Source organism: Perissodus microlepis, chromosome 3 (genome assembly GCF_051167445.1).
Source record: "Perissodus microlepis isolate ML-2025 ecotype Zambia chromosome 3, ASM5116744v1, whole genome shotgun sequence".
Lineage (NCBI taxonomy): Eukaryota > Metazoa > Chordata > Actinopteri > Cichliformes > Cichlidae > Perissodus > Perissodus microlepis.
This window is the reverse complement of record NC_140463.1, coordinates 42,270,868-42,286,772: the sequence shown is the minus strand read 5'-3', so window position 1 is coordinate 42,286,772 and position 15,905 is coordinate 42,270,868. Positions and strand designations below refer to the sequence as shown.

Here is a 15,905-nt window from a genome sequence, read left to right as displayed (position 1 = left end):
AGGAGTGGACTCAATTGCAGACAAAACTCAGAGACCCAAAGGAGATGTATTAAGGGAAGTTGTTGGGTCTGCGCTTCAGCAGGCCCGCTAGTTCAGACTTATTCCTGTGAACAAAGCAAGACAGAACAGTTCAACCGGTTTTTCACATGCTAGCAAGGGGAGCCAGACGGCAGCATCTCTGCCCTCAGTCTCAAACGACTCCAAAGAACCAGCACCCCCCTGCAGCCTTTTATTCTGTGACACACAGTTTACACAAACACTCATTGTAAACCCCCCCTATGGTGTGTCATAAAACTAAGGCACTAAGTGTATCTGTGTATGCATGTGCGATCGTGTGTGTGTGTTTTTATGTGTATGTATGTGCAATTGAGTGAGTGTGTGTGGATGTGGGTGTGTTTGTGTGACTTCCTGCTCACAAAAGGGTCATCCAAACCTAGCAGTAACTAGATTCTTTGAATATGACAACCTTCACTGACTATGGTTAGCAGACAATCTCGCGAAGAATGAGCGTGAGCACTGGTCTTAAATCCTCACAGAATGATTATGCACAGGTGTTGCCAATGCGAGTAGAAACCATGGCTCCGCCCCGAGGTGGAAACACTGGTACAATGGAAAAAAAAAACAGCACTCGCCCGGACCATGACAGCATTTGCACAGCATTTGACGCCCTATGAGCAAGCACTGTCGCCAAAGTGCTTGCTCATAGGGGGTCATATATTTGTTGGGTTTTCTCTGTCTCTATTATTGTATGATCTATTGTACAATATAAAGCACCTTGAGGCGACTGTTGTGATTTGGCGCTACATAAATAAAATTGAATTGAATTGAATTATACAGTACCAGTCCAAAATTGAATTGGTAGTGTATAATCTACATACACTTTTAAAAGAAAAGTAATTCAATAGAAATGCCATGCCTGATCCAAACAGTTTGTCCATAACGAACACTCTGTTTAAGCGTAAAGATATTCATAAGTGCACATGGCACCAGGACATCCTAGATCTCAGCTCAATGACCGATTTTGTAATTGTCTCATTGGATCTGTGGTTATATGTTTTGGACACTCAGGTGAAGAGGGAAGCTACACTCCTTCCCTTTTGTGTTAGCCCCATCTATGTGTGTGAAAGGTTTAGTGAGTTGCATTAAAATTGAAGGCAGGTAGGACAATGGAAAGCAAGCCAGTCACAGATAGTCCTGCAATATGATTCCCCACCACCATCCCAGCTTGCCCTCAACATCTTCAGTATTAGATATGTCGATGACACCTGGGTAAAAATCAAATCTGAGGGCGTACTACACTTCACGGATCACATTAACTCGGTGGACCGACACATCAAATTCACCAGGGAGGATATGAAAAGTGGCAGGTTAGCCTTCTTAGACTGTGAGATTTCCATCAGTAATGGGGCACATCTAAAAGCTGATGTGTACCGTAAACCTACACATACGGATCAGTATCTAAGGTTTGACTCTCATCATCCACTGGAGCACAAACTGGGTGTCATCAGGACGCTACAACACAGAGCAAACACCATCCCCACAGACACAGCGGCCAGGGAGGCAGAAGAACAGCACATCAAGAAGGCCCTGAGTAAATGTGGTTATCCCAGCTGGACTTTTGTCAAAGCGGGAAAGGCACCTAAAGAAAGCTCCAGCCGATCCAGGAGAGAAGGACAACCGCTGGCCAAGCGAAAACCTGTAGTGATCCCATATGTGTCAGGAGTAGGGATGGGTATCGTTTAGGTTTTATCCGATACCGGTGCCAAACCGGTACTTTTGAAACGGTGCCGGTGCTTAAACGGTGCTCAAACCGGTGCTCAAACCGGTGCTTAAAGAATGGGGAACACAAAATTGGTCCAAAAACCTCTCATGTTCAGCTGTTTTTTGTAAAAAGATAACAATCTTAGCCTTTTATGCAGCTATAGGGCAGATATGGTATCACTCTTGGCTGGAAGCAGTGCTTAAACAATGGAAAAAACACAAACTTTGTCCAAAAACCTCTCATGTTTAACTGTTTTCCACTTTTTCTTTGGTCATTTTAGCCTTTTTGGCCAGGGTGAAGGGAGTATCTGCCATCAAACAAGAAGACAGCCGCATGTAGCTATGATGATGTTTGCTAGTTCACCTTACATGCATTAATGTAATAACGTGGTTAGCCTACTCAACGTGAATTACACACGAACAACACTAAGCTACTCACGCAGAGAAGAACGGCGGCTGCTGCCATCATCATCCGTCATCATTTCTGCTACACTGGCAGGGCTAGGGGCCAGGACTCTCCTCTTCGGGTTCTTGGGGGATGTTGCCAACTCCGGGTCCGATAACAGGCACCACACCCGCAGTAGATGTGCTCGGTGTGAGGTCTCGCAGCAAGCTATCAAATACGGTGCATTTCTCGGCTTTTAAAAAACGCTATGCGTCGCCAGGCGTTTCATTGGATTTGAGGTGATACCTCCTTTGACAGTATCACAGTATCACCTTAAAGCACTTGTTGCAGGCTGCTGAGTTTGCATCTTTTGCTGTGAAGTACAGCCAGACTTTTGACCGCTTCGCCTTGGGCATTTTTAATCTGTAGCTCTGCTCTAAAAGAACGTACGTACCTGGCCCCGCCTACTATCCTCGGAAACGTAAAATGATTGGCTAGAATCTAAAGTCATCACAGCTCAGGAAAAAAAAGCACCGAAATGTGCGCTGCTTTTCGGTCTGGTTACTACCGTTTATGTCAGAACCGGTGCCATCATGGCACCGGATACTGGTACCCATCCCTAGTCAGGAGTATCGGAGCAGTTGAGACGCATTTTTTCTAAACACCGGGTCTATGTGGCTTTTAAACCTCAAAACACGCTGCGCCAAAAATTGGTCCACCCCAAGGATCGGGTCCCCCGACACACACAGAGTAACATAGTGTACACTGTTAAGTGCCAGGAGGATTGCCAGGATTTATACATCGGGGAAACCAAACAACCTCTGGCGAAGCGGACGGCACAACACAGAAGAGCTATCTCGTCAGGCCAGGACTCTGCAGTCTATTTACACCTACAGGCCAGTGGACACTCTTTCAATGATGAGGATGTACACATCCTGGACAGGGAGGAACGCTGGTTTGAGCGCGGAGTCAAGGAGGCCATTTACGTGAAAAGGGAAAGACCATCTCTGAATCGAGGAGGAGGCCTAAGGGTGCATCTTTCGCCATCTTACAATGCTGTGATTGCAGCCATTCCCCAACTCTCTGTGTATGGTACTCATGGCCATTGATCAGTGGTCTTTGATCAGTGGGTTTTGGTCAGTGGTTGTTGATCAATGGTCATGAGAATTTGCATAATTATGATTAAGGAACTGACCTCCCAGCCCATTGTTCCTTCAATCACATATGCAGGACACCTTAAACTAGTTTTTTAATTAAGCAGCAAGGCAGAACAAAATCAGGGCTGTATCAAGACACGAGGACTAAACCCCAATTCAACCAGACCCAGAACTGATCCGGAATTAAAACAGGACTACAACAGTTCAAAATCAGGACTACTTAGGATTTAACCAAGACAGAACCAGAATCAGAACTAGATGACAGTAGCACTAAAAATCATCATAGACCTGCACTACACTTATTTTTTAATTCTACCAAAGTACACTATTTAGATTCAGAAAAGTTTATATAATTATTTAGCCTTGTTGTGCAAACAAGCCTGCATAACTTAATAAATATAGAATTTGAAAAATAACAAACCTAAAAAGAAACACTAGGTACGAGATACATGAGTACCTATGATACGGTGATACTTTTGGTAAACAACCATTTGACTAACATGTCTGTCTCACCTGCTCTTGTTCCATCTCTGTTCTGTCCTCATTCTCCTCTCCTTCTCCCTCTATGTTCCTCTCTCTCCCTCTCTGTTCCTCTCTCTCCCTCTTTGTGCTGACAATCAAGCCAAACACCAACATCATCAAATATACAGTTGAAACCAGATATTTACATACTCTTCAGATAAAAACACAAACACTTTTTTTAATTGTAACATCAAATCAGACTAAATGTTTATTTTTTTTAGATTGATAAATATAAAAAACATATTTGTTAACTTTAAGAGTAAAGAGAGAAACTATCTGTATTTCTTAATTGTAAATGGCCCCAAATTGTATTCAAAATTGAGCCACACTTATGGAGGTCCACAATTCTTTTCCTGGTGTTTTGTTGACATCTCTTGATTTTCCCATTTCAAAGAAACAGGCTCTGTGTTTTGCCTTATATGCATCCACAGGTGTGCCACCAATTTACTCACATGGACTCTACTAACCTATCAGAAGCTTCTTCAGCTCAGAATGGAATCGTCTGGAGTTTTCTTATTAATTAAACACACAATAAACTTAGTGTATATGTACTCCTAAATTTGATGAAAGTGATAAAAAATAGACAATTCAAAAGATATTTCAATATTTATTTATCCAAAACAAAACAAGTTTACTCTAAATTGATGTTGTACAGTAAAAAATGTTCTTGTGTTTTCCATAAAGTGTATGTAAATATCTGGTTTAAACTGTGAATATACTGCTGTGTATTGAAATTCCTCTTGTTTTGCATAGAAATATACTGAACAACATACAAAGCATAATATATAAAATAACATCTACCAGAAGCCCCTTATGTCCATTCTTGCATATCAGTACATTACTGAAACCGATTTATTTAGCCGTGGAGGGTAACAACTGAAAATATGAAATAAACACACATGTAAGCTAGGGGTGCAACGATACACAAAATTCACGGTTTGGTTCGGTTCGATACTTTGGTGACTCGGTTCGATATTTTTTCGGTACAAAAAATGTTCATGCCTTTTTAATTTATCATTTATTAAAATTATAAATATATATTTTAACTCAAAAGTACAGTTTTTAAATTTAATGTTGCTGAAACAACAAAATAAAAAAAATAAATCTATCTGATTGAGAAATCACTCATCTTTGGAAAAGAGAGTTTATTACAGAGAAATGGCTCTTTCCAAAATAAAAGCTATACTATACGCTTCTTCTGGGCTATATTCTCAGCAGCATATTAAACATATCAGGTCCCCATAAGGAGAATCATGTGCTAACGGCTGTCTACATGACTCAGGTAAAGTTTGTAGCATGCGTGCTTGTTGTTTTTGTCTGCTTCCACTTGTCTTTGCACTAGGATGATGTCGGCGTAAATGTGTTGTCATATTCGTTGTGTTCCCACTAGTGCTGTCAGCATTGATCTTGTTAAAATGACATTAACGCCATAACGTGGCAAATCTCCGTTAACAAGTTACCGCGGATCGCCCCGTGCGTGGGGCTGGACGGCGTCAACACGTTAACAAGCTAACTGCGCTAACGCACTAGTTCCCACAAATTGAGCATTGCGTGGCACATCCGACATACTGTTTTACTTTTGTCCATGACGCGCTTACCATCAGGGTCATGCTTCACATGAAAGCCAAGATAGTTCCAAACGCCAGATCTGAATGAAGGCGGGGGAGGTTCAATTTCGGGTAGCGTTGAGGCAGTTGCCATGTTGCAATGAGCTTAGCTTCTGTCTTGCTAGCTTGCGCTACGCTCAGTGGATCTGCACTCGACAGTGCAGCCTAGGCGTGGTAGTCGAACGCAGATCCACTGAGCTCTCAACACAGAGAGCATCGTCAGAAGAAAAGTTGATAAAATAAATTAAAAATGTTGTATTGTTCGATACATATGCGTACCGAACCGAAAGCACTGTATCGAACGGTTCAATATCGATACGAGTATTGTTGCACCCCTAATGTAAGCTAGGACTCTCTAAAAAAACAGCATTGTTGTTGTTCGGCTTTTCATTTCGCCATTTGTTGATTCACTTGAAGAGCAAGTAACTTAATATGGGTCAAGTGATCTGTTTGACATCAATCTTTTGTGATACACCGTCATATTTACATTATTTGTGCAGTAGAAATGATTTGCTTTGGTACCTGGTCGAACTTCAGTTCTCCTCTGTCTGCCTGGCTGCGCTTCTCCAGCGGCGCACTCGCAGGCAGCAGCTCCCCCCGCCCCCTCGCTCAGTCGCTTAGTGTCTGAGCTTGGATCATACCAATATTAGGGGGGATTTACGCACAGTCGTAAATTCCCACAGTGTGTACTATGTGCTTCGAATATTGTGTGTAGTTTTTGTTTTATACAGTTGTCAGCCAGGCATCTAACTATGAAACAAATTACACTCCAAAAGACCCCGGGCTTCTGAAAAAACAACCCGGGCTTGAGCCCAGTAAGCCACCCCCCCGCTCCGCCACTGTGAGATCCCACTCTTCGATACAAAATGGACAAATGATTAAACAAAAATGTTTTAAGATAGAACTCATTTAGCTAGTATGATATTTGGTTAAATGCTTTTTTTCATCCCTTTTCCTGTTACAGCTCCTCCAAATGCTGACAGTTTCAGACCAGTAGAACATCATGAAACCAGCATCACTCTGCAGTGGAATAAAGTCAACAACAATGTCAGCTTTGTTCTCCAGTTTAATGGTACAGAGACAGACATCAGTGTTCCAGATGAAGATGGACCAGTAACTCACACAGTCTCATCTCTCACTGCTGGAACTGAATACACATTCACTCTCTACTCTGTGTTTGAGAATGTCAGAAGCAGTGGAGTCAGCATTACTGCAGTGACTGGTGAGTTAATAAATCACAGCATAAAGATTTACATATTTGATGAGGCAGACAAATTCGTACAGCCATAGCAGATGTGTTTTACTGAGGTACTCTTGGTAGGAAAAGTGAGATATCTTGTGTTCCACCTTAAAACTATGACATGATGTACTGATGTCAACATACAAAATCACCAATAGTTCTTTTTCTACACAGTCTCTGTAACTACAGAGACAATAAGCTGATCAAGTCAACTGTTTCTCCTTTTGTTTTTCAGCTCCTCAGAATTCAGAAGGCCTAATATCATCAGGACAAACTGAGAACAGCATCACCCTGCAGTGGAATAAAGTCAACAACAATGTCAGCTTTGTTCTCCAGTTTAATGATACAGGGACAAACATCAGTGTCCCAGATGAAGATGGACCAGTAACTCACACTGTCTCATCTCTCACTGCTGGAACTCAATACACATTCACTCTCTACTCTGTGTTTGAGAACGTCAGAAGCAGTGGAGTCAGCATTACTGCAGCTACTGGTAAGTACATTTATTTCAACAACACACACTGTAACAAAAACAAAGCCATTCTCTGCAGTTCAGTGAATTATTTTAGAATATATTCACAGGTTACAATATTTTTTCATGATACTGTGCTGTTTTACAGAAAATATACTCTGAGCACAGCAAATACAGTTAATAATTCTAACGGTAAACTCAACAAGCAGATAACTACAGTAAACATACTTACATTGTTATCTCATAAAATGTATGTAAAGTTGACTGGATGGTCTTTTTAATGATGTGAGGGGGAGATGAACGTAGTCAGACACTGGATAAATTGTTGCCGGTTTAGATATCAAAGATTAGTTCAGTAGAAATGTACTTTACACAAATGTTTTGTCTTTTTTTCCTTCCTGTTACAGCTCTTCCAAATGCTGACAGTTTCAGACCAGTAGAACATCATGTGAACAGCATCACCCTGCAGTGGAATAAAGTCAACAACAACATCAACTTTGTTCTCCAGTTTAATGGTACAGAGACAGACATCAGTGTTCCAGATGAAGATGGACCAGTAACTCACACAGTCTCATCTCTCACTGCTGGAACTGAATACACATTCACTCTCTACTCTGTGTTTGAGAACGTCAGAAGCAGTGGAGTCAGCATTACTGCAGTCACTGGTGAGTTAATATATTTCAGAAATCTCCACTTTAGTAAAAACAAAAACAAAACAAAACAAAAACGCTATCCCGTGTAGTTCACTACTGATTCACCAGACTAGAACACATTTGCAAGTTACAATTTTTTTCAAATCCTGTCCTATTTAAATAGCACTAAAATAAAACTCAGCAGCTGGGTAACAACTAAAACAGTCACACAACCCAATTGCCAATAACCCAAAATCTAAAAGAGTAGAATTTAAAAACAAGCTAAAGTTAAAACTCTGAAATTCAGTGAATGCTGATTACATTTAAGATCCATTATATCAATTTAAGGAACTTTCAAATCCTACCTTGCCCAACTTTTCAAATACCAGTTGTTCGGGGGGGTTTTTGTTTACTTTTTTAAAAATTCAATATCTATTTTTAAATATTGGCTGAAATCCACTATTCATATAATAATTTAGACCGTTACAAAGGCAATCAAAGAAACCCATGTAAGTTAAGATAAACATTTATATTATCAAAACAATGGTATGGTATATGCTAATGAAAAAATTAGGGTAACAAAATTTCACAAGATAACAGGGTTGAATAGATATATTTCTTTTATTCGCAGTATATGAATTACCAGTGACATAAATACTCAAGATCACAACAATTGTGTTTAAGAACATTTTACATGGTTTTAACATGTGTTTGTAATGTTTCTTTCATACATACACCGTAAAAGAAAATCCTAAAAAAAACCGTAATATACCGGCAGCTGGGGCACCAAAATAATACCAGAAAATAACAGAAAATAACTTTCCCATGAAAATGCGGTTATTTTCAGTAATGACAATACAGTTTGTTGCCCTAATTTTACATGGGATTTTGCCTTTTTCAAGTGCTTTTAAACATTAAATTAGGAACATTTTAATGTGATTAAACAATGAAATTACCTATGAACAAGGTCAATGAATGCGGCAATATGAATAATAATACTTAAATGTACAGAAATATACAGTTAACAGTTGGTTTAAATAATAATGGATTGCATTCATATAGCGCTTTTTGAGACCCTCAAGGCGCTTTACAATTCCACTTTATAATTCCCCTCTGGCCATCACCAGTAGGTGGTAGGTGAAGTGTCTTGCCCAAGGATACAATGACCGAGAGTGTCCGAGCCGGGGCTCGAACCGGCAACCTTCTGATTACAAGGCGAACTGCCAACTCTTGAGCCATGATCGCCCTAAATACCAATAATAATAATTATTTGATGTAAAAAAAGTTTACAAGAATCATTTTATATATTTTTCCATAGCATTACATTTGAATTTAACAGTTCAATCTTTCAAATAACGAACAAATATTTGTGAAATTATGATACATTAGTGAATGTATTTTAACAATCTAAATATGCATATGTACAGACAAATACATTTAAAAAACAGGAAAATTATGTTTTATTACATTTACAGTGATTTTACATTAATTTACATTTGAAATGTAAAATCACAGTCTATTTATGTAAATTTAATGATATTCTAGAAGAACAGTACAAAACTGTAAAATACACAGTAAAATACTTTTATATTACTTTTTTTTTTTTTTTTTTTACAGTGTATTGTAACAGGGTTGACGGAATAATAAGTTGGAAGATTGGAACTCAGTGGTAGCGTTAGCATTTTCTGAGAAACAAATGCTAGCTGCATATTACAATTAACTGTGAAAGTTAAGGATAAATGTAGTTCTATAGTGAACGGAAGGGAAATTTGAAATGCATTTGTCTTTTTTGGGTAATCTATGTAACAGGGTTACAGTTGTTAGAAGGACACAGTCTAGTCAGATTGGAAAAATTCAAATTGTTTTAAAGAAGCTTTGGTCTACCCATGGTGTTAGCACACGACTTGATAATGTCACTTCCTGTGTGTCAAAATCAAAAGTAAATTCATATCTTATGTGAGTGTTTTATATATTTATAGTTTTTATACTTGAAATGCAAATTTCATCATCGAATTTTAAATAACATTTTTGAACCACTTTTCTAACATCTAGATTTACATATTGTCTCAAGACAAGTGCAATTTAAACAACAACTGTATATTTTAGCATTTTGTGCATGGATTACTTTCGATTCAAGAAAATGAATGTCCAGCAATTCTAGAATAGCCCATATAATAGCACTTCTTAAATACTGGTCTTAGAAAATACCTCACCTCTGCTGAAAAAGTACTGAAAAAAATCTAAAAAAAAAAAATGCCCCAAAACAAATTTGAAAAATGAAGTGTACACAATTGTAACTCATTCTTTATAGAATGCTATAAGCAAGATTGTATTTAAGACCTTGAATAAAAAAGACTGATTTTGGATAGGTACATTTTTATGTGCTATAATAAAATGTTATAAAATGATTAAATATCCGTTCAGAAATAACAGATTCTTTTTTAATCCACAGAGACACACCTGGAGTGCTTACTAAAAGATCTCGGTTTACAACAGTACTACACAAAGAAACTGTCACTGAGCAAAATACTTGAGATTGATAAGATGACCATCACTGATGAAGCTGCCAAGAGTAACTCAGACTTTCCATGGTATTTTCTAAAGAAACTAATGATGGTTAATGTGGCAGCTAGGAATATGACATGTACATCGGATTGTGAGTCTGATGATGAATCAGGGATTGCAGAGGATTCTGACAGTTTAAACAAAGATGACATGCCAAACCCACTTGACATAATCACTGCTCTCTTTCTGTGTTCTGATGGTTTTGTACAGCAGGAAATGGCACTAAAAATGTCAACATGTCAGTTCTCTGTTCCTTTGCTGCTTCCCAATTGTGACACCAATCAGTGCACACTCATGCTGTGGGCCATGAGAGACATTGTTAAAAAGTACAGACCTCAGTCTCTGTCAGAATCCAAGGGCTTCATTGAAGACAGAATCGTTCTCTCTGAACTTCCAATGATCTCTTTTGTCAGACTGGGTGAGTGCTCCTTATCCAAGTCTGAGATTCTTAATAAGCTTCTGAGCAATTCTCAGCAGTACCATGACACCTTTGTTCACTACAACATGGAGTGTGGTGACAGTCCAAGAACAATGTCCAACGGACTGACTGAAATTACTTGGTATCTTCCTTGTGGAAACACAAACATTGACATTTTCAGTCAGCCGGTGGCTGTAGCTAACCTTTGTGGTGACATTGCTTCATTTGAAACACAATACTCCTTTTTGTGTCAGACATCTGCAGCAGTTTTTGTGTTCTTTGACCAGCTGGACTCTGAGTGCAGTGTACTTACCAAACAACACCACAAGGCACAGATCTTCTTGGTGGGCAACGGTGAGAGCAAACGCTGCACTTTAGATGCTTTAAATGAAGTGGAAACTAAGTTGGGCTTAACTAAGAACAATATCATTATTAGGAAAAAGCAGAAAAATGATGCAGAGTTTGTAAAAAAATTGAGGCAAAAAGTTAGAAATGTAATTAAGAAATCGAAGAACATGACAATAGAGCAGATGGCAGACATTGCCCATGAACTGGGAATCCTGGTTGATGAAGACTCTCCAGAGTGCCAGACTGCAAAGAAAAATGCAGAAGCCATCACTGCTGAAATTCAAGACATCCTTAAATACAAAGAAGATCACCTTCCTCGGCAAGGTGAAATATGGAAAGAACTGACCTGCTTAGAGAAAGAAGAATTTCGCCTTCGAAAAGTTGGCTCTGGAAATATAGAAGATTACAAAAGTCAACTTCAGGAAGACAGAAAAGAACTGCGGAAAAGGCAGAACTCTTATGACATGTCGACAGCTATGACATGTTTCATCAATGCAATATCAAGCCCAGGAACAGAGAGGTTTTATTTCCTGAAATGGATGCGAATGAACCTGGACAACATGTCGCGGATAAAACTTTCTGAACTTCATGAGAAATATAAAGAAAAATGCAAGAACTCTGAGAACAAGAAGGAGATAAAGGAGATTGACAGACAAATTTCCAACAGCTCACTGGGGACTGAACACTTCTTCCGTGAAATGGGTCAGATCTATGAAGCCTCACTGTCCCTTCCACAAACAGATCAATCACGTCAACAGTTGCAGCATCTGCCCAAACTGTGTGCAGAGTTGTTGCTTGATGGATTTCCTCTTGAGCTTGTAGATGGAGATGCATCCAACATCCCTCTCAGATGGGTGAGTGATGTTCTCTCTCAGCTCAGTGACTTGGTGTCTCCAAACAGAAAGATCCTGGTAGTCACAGTTCTTGGAGTTCAGAGCACAGGAAAGTCCACTCTCCTTAACACCATGTTTGGAGTGCAGTTTGCAGTCAGCAGTGGTCGATGTACTCGAGGTGCCTTTATGCTGCTCATCAAAATCAATGAAGACATGAAAAAAGTCCTAAACTGTGACTTCATGCTGATCATTGACACTGAGGGCTTAAAGTCACCAGAACTTGCACAACTGGACAACAGCTTTGAGCACGACAATGAGCTTGCTACACTTGTTGTGGGGCTGAGTGATGTCACCATTGTTAATATTGCAATGGAGAATTCAACTGAAATGAAGGACATCCTACAAATAGTTGTGCATGCTTTTCTCAGGATGAAGGAGGTGGGCAAAAAACCGAAATGTCAATTTGTTCACCAGAATGTGTCCGATGTTTCAGCCCATGAGAAGAACTCACGAGACAGGAAACTGCTCCTGGAACAGTTAAATGAGATGACCCAGGCAGCAGCCAAAATGGAAAAGAAAGAGGAGAACAAGAGCTTCACTGATGTGATGGAGTACAGTCCAGACACTGGGAACTGGTACATTCCTGGACTCTGGAATGGAAACCCACCAATGGCACCAGTCAATGCAGGCTACAGTGAGGCTGTATATAAGCTCAAGAAAAACATCATCCAACTGCTGGGAAACTGTGAGTCATCTGCTAATGATGTCATGGAGTTTAAAGAGTGGGTGAGAAGTCTGTGGACTGCAGTAAAGCATGAAAACTTCATCTTCAGCTTCAGAAACAGCCTCGTAGCTGATGCATACATGAGACTCTGCACAGAATTCAACAAATGGGAGTGGGAATTCAAAAAAGAAATGTACACCTGGGTAAGAAATGCAGAAACAAGAATTTCCAATTTTGGTACAATTGCAGCAAAATCTGAATTGTCTGACATGAGAGAATTTCTCACATCTTTGAAAAGTGAAGCCTCCAAACTGCTGTCCACATGGGAGACAATACTTCTAGAAAATCTAACACAGTATTTTAAGCAATCGGAGGGTCATGTTTATCTGGTTGAAGGATACAGAGAGGAATTCTCAAACAGTGTAAACAGCCTCCGGCGTGAAATGGAGAGATCTGTTTTTAATCAGCTCACAGCAGCAGCAGAAAACAGACAGGGGATGGCAGAAATTGATAAAATCAAAGAAAATCATGCACAAGAGATTGAAAAGGCAGTTCATGTGTTAATAGATACATGCAGAAAGAAAAAGGCCCAGATGAAAGACAAAGAGCTGGACAAAGAGTTTGATAAAATGTGGAATGAAACACTGGAGAAACTTTCTTTTTCTGAACAAAAGACAACAAATGTCTTCACCAGCGTATCTTACTACCTGAGAATCAATCTGTCACACAGGGGGAGTCATGCATGTGAATTATTAAGTCAAAGAAGGCTACAAGATTTTGGAAACGAGCCTTTCAAATATACAAGTGAGAACATACGTCACAGAGCTACACATGCAATGGGCAGAGTGGCTACATTTTTCAACATTCAAGATCACATAATGGCTGTACAAAAACTGGCTGACAACATCATAGATGCCTGCACTCAGTTTGTGAGTGAAACAGTAAAAAGAAAAAACAATTACACTGACACTTACATCCAGGAGATTCTACACATGATTGATGAGAAACTACAAAACAATCAAGATGTTCAGACAGACATTAAGTTTGAAGTTTGTCTAAAACAGCACATCTGTGGATTTGCAGCCAGAGAGTTTCAGAAAATGCACGAAGATTTCATCCAAGCAAATGATCCCTACAGATGTCTGATGAAAAACAAGGAAAAGTTTCATGATGATTTCATTGATGTGTTCCATGAAAGAGACCAGTGTCAGAAGAAGGCAGAAGAATTCACCAACAAGTACTTGAAGCCTGCTGTGGAAGACTTTGTTGATCGCTCCCTGGGTCCTAACATCATTGATGAATTGCTGACATGTGAGCAGTTCAGCACACGAATGTCCTTCCAGTATTCAGTTTTACTGGATTTACTCTCAAAGGATGATTTTAAAAACTATGTGAGCTATATATGCTCATATGAGAAATATGTCAAGACATGGATACACAACAAAATAGTGGAGCACTTCTCAACTGTTTCAAAAATATCTGAGTGTGAGGACCAATATCTTAATTCATGTATCAAAAGCATAAATGATGCCATCAACAAGGCCAAGAACGAAAAGAGTGATGAACTGAAGACATTTATTGAAGATATTTGTAAAGAACTTGGTGACAAACTGGTCATTTCCCAGGATGCGCTTGGTGCTTTCATGATCCTGAACAATGCTGTCAAGAAACAGTTTGCTGACTGGCTCACAGTGTCTGTGAATGAGATAGCACAAGATCTGAGAAAAGAGTTTGACAATGTAAACATTGAAATAAAACTACAGTATCTCCATGTGCAGCCCCAGAATGAGCTTTTCAACAAACTGGTTGGTTGTGGCAAACGGTGTCCATTCTGCAAAGCTCCCTGTGATGCAGGAGGAGGAGCCCATACTGAGCACTTTGCTCTACTGCATCGGCCAGAGGGTCTGGGTAACTGCAGGTGGGACACAACACAAAAACTTGTCACTAACATATGCTCCTCTCTCATTGGGAGTGACAACAGTTTTCGCTGCAGTGCTACAAACCATGAATGGCACCCTTACAAGAGTTACAAGGACATTTACCCAGACTGGAAAATCCCTCCAGATGTGAGCCTTGAGGCATCCGACTACTGGAAATTTATAATGGTAAAGTACAACAATGATTTTGCCAAAGAATTTAATGCAAAACCTGCTGATATTCCAGCAGCCTGGAAACAAATCACAAAACAGCAGGCAGAAAAAAGTCTCAAAGAGTCATTTACCATCAAGTAACAACTTGCATTTCTCCACGTTTTATGTACGTAAGAAAATATCACCGATATTATTTTAGCGGCATTAAAGAAAACTTCTAAGTATTTTATTAGACAAAATTAAGATACTGTTAGTGCAAAATAAGACAACTATTAGTCATGTTACCTGAGTTTTATTTTACACATTTAATGTAAAATAATCTGACCTCAAAAATGATCTTTTTCCTTTTTTGTTTTGTTTTGTACATATTATTTACATATCCTCAGGCCTAATTATGAGAATATATATTCACTAATGATTTTTTCAGTGAACAAATAGATATGTGAGCATTTATTTTTTTTCACTTTGTTAATTGTCACATGTTCACATTTTGTTATGGAAACTAAGATTAAATGTGTTTCTGTGAGGAATCTGGTGTCAAGTATTGACACATTAAGTTTTAAGAGATCAGAGTAGGTGGTTTTTTCTAAAAATTAATTTCAATATGTGGTTTTCTCGCTCTGAATTTAAGATTTGCCCTTCTTTCATGGCATATATGATCTCACATACTCACACTTTTGAAAGGACGTAAAGGATCACTAATCACTATATCACTATATCTGGTAAAGTCCACAAATCAAGTTAATTATTTATTGTTACTGTGGTGGATTTTTTGGATGACATGTATATCTATATAACTATATACACTCTATATCTATCTGCACTGAACATATATACTGTGACTTTCACGTATACGAGAAATTCACTTCACCATGGTTTACACACACACACACACACACACACACACTCATGCAGCACGACAAAAACAGTAACATTGTAACAGACATACTGAACACATCGCAATAAAATCACCTTAAGGATCATTACAATACCATATAATCACACACACACACACACACACTATAGACCTACAATGAGTATCACCATGTTAAGCATGCAACCTATGTAGTTAGGTTAAGTATTATTCACATGTATAGTATATTTAATAATCAGGATTAATGTGCGATGTTTGACTGTATTGTGACCTATTG

General features: G+C 39.0%; 2 protein-coding genes across 2 annotated transcripts; both read left to right on the top strand.

Annotated features, from left to right (window-relative positions):
* Positions 1 to 503: 503 nt before the first annotated feature.
* LOC146391559 (uncharacterized) lies at positions 504 to 7,910 on the top strand. Its single transcript, XM_084922856.1, has 5 exons — positions 504 to 603; positions 6,397 to 6,654; positions 6,908 to 7,165; positions 7,552 to 7,809; positions 7,906 to 7,910. Exons 1-5 carry the CDS (start codon positions 504 to 506, stop codon positions 7,908 to 7,910), a joined length of 879 nt encoding a protein of 292 aa, XP_084778982.1.
* A 2,317-nt stretch (positions 7,911 to 10,227) lies between these two features.
* Positions 10,228 to 15,046, top strand: LOC146391558 (up-regulator of cell proliferation). Its single transcript, XM_084924524.1, has one exon. It carries the CDS (start codon positions 10,321 to 10,323, stop codon positions 14,893 to 14,895), a length of 4,575 nt encoding a protein of 1,524 aa, XP_084780650.1. The 5' UTR covers positions 10,228 to 10,320; the 3' UTR covers positions 14,896 to 15,046.
* Positions 15,047 to 15,905: the final 859 nt, after the last annotated feature.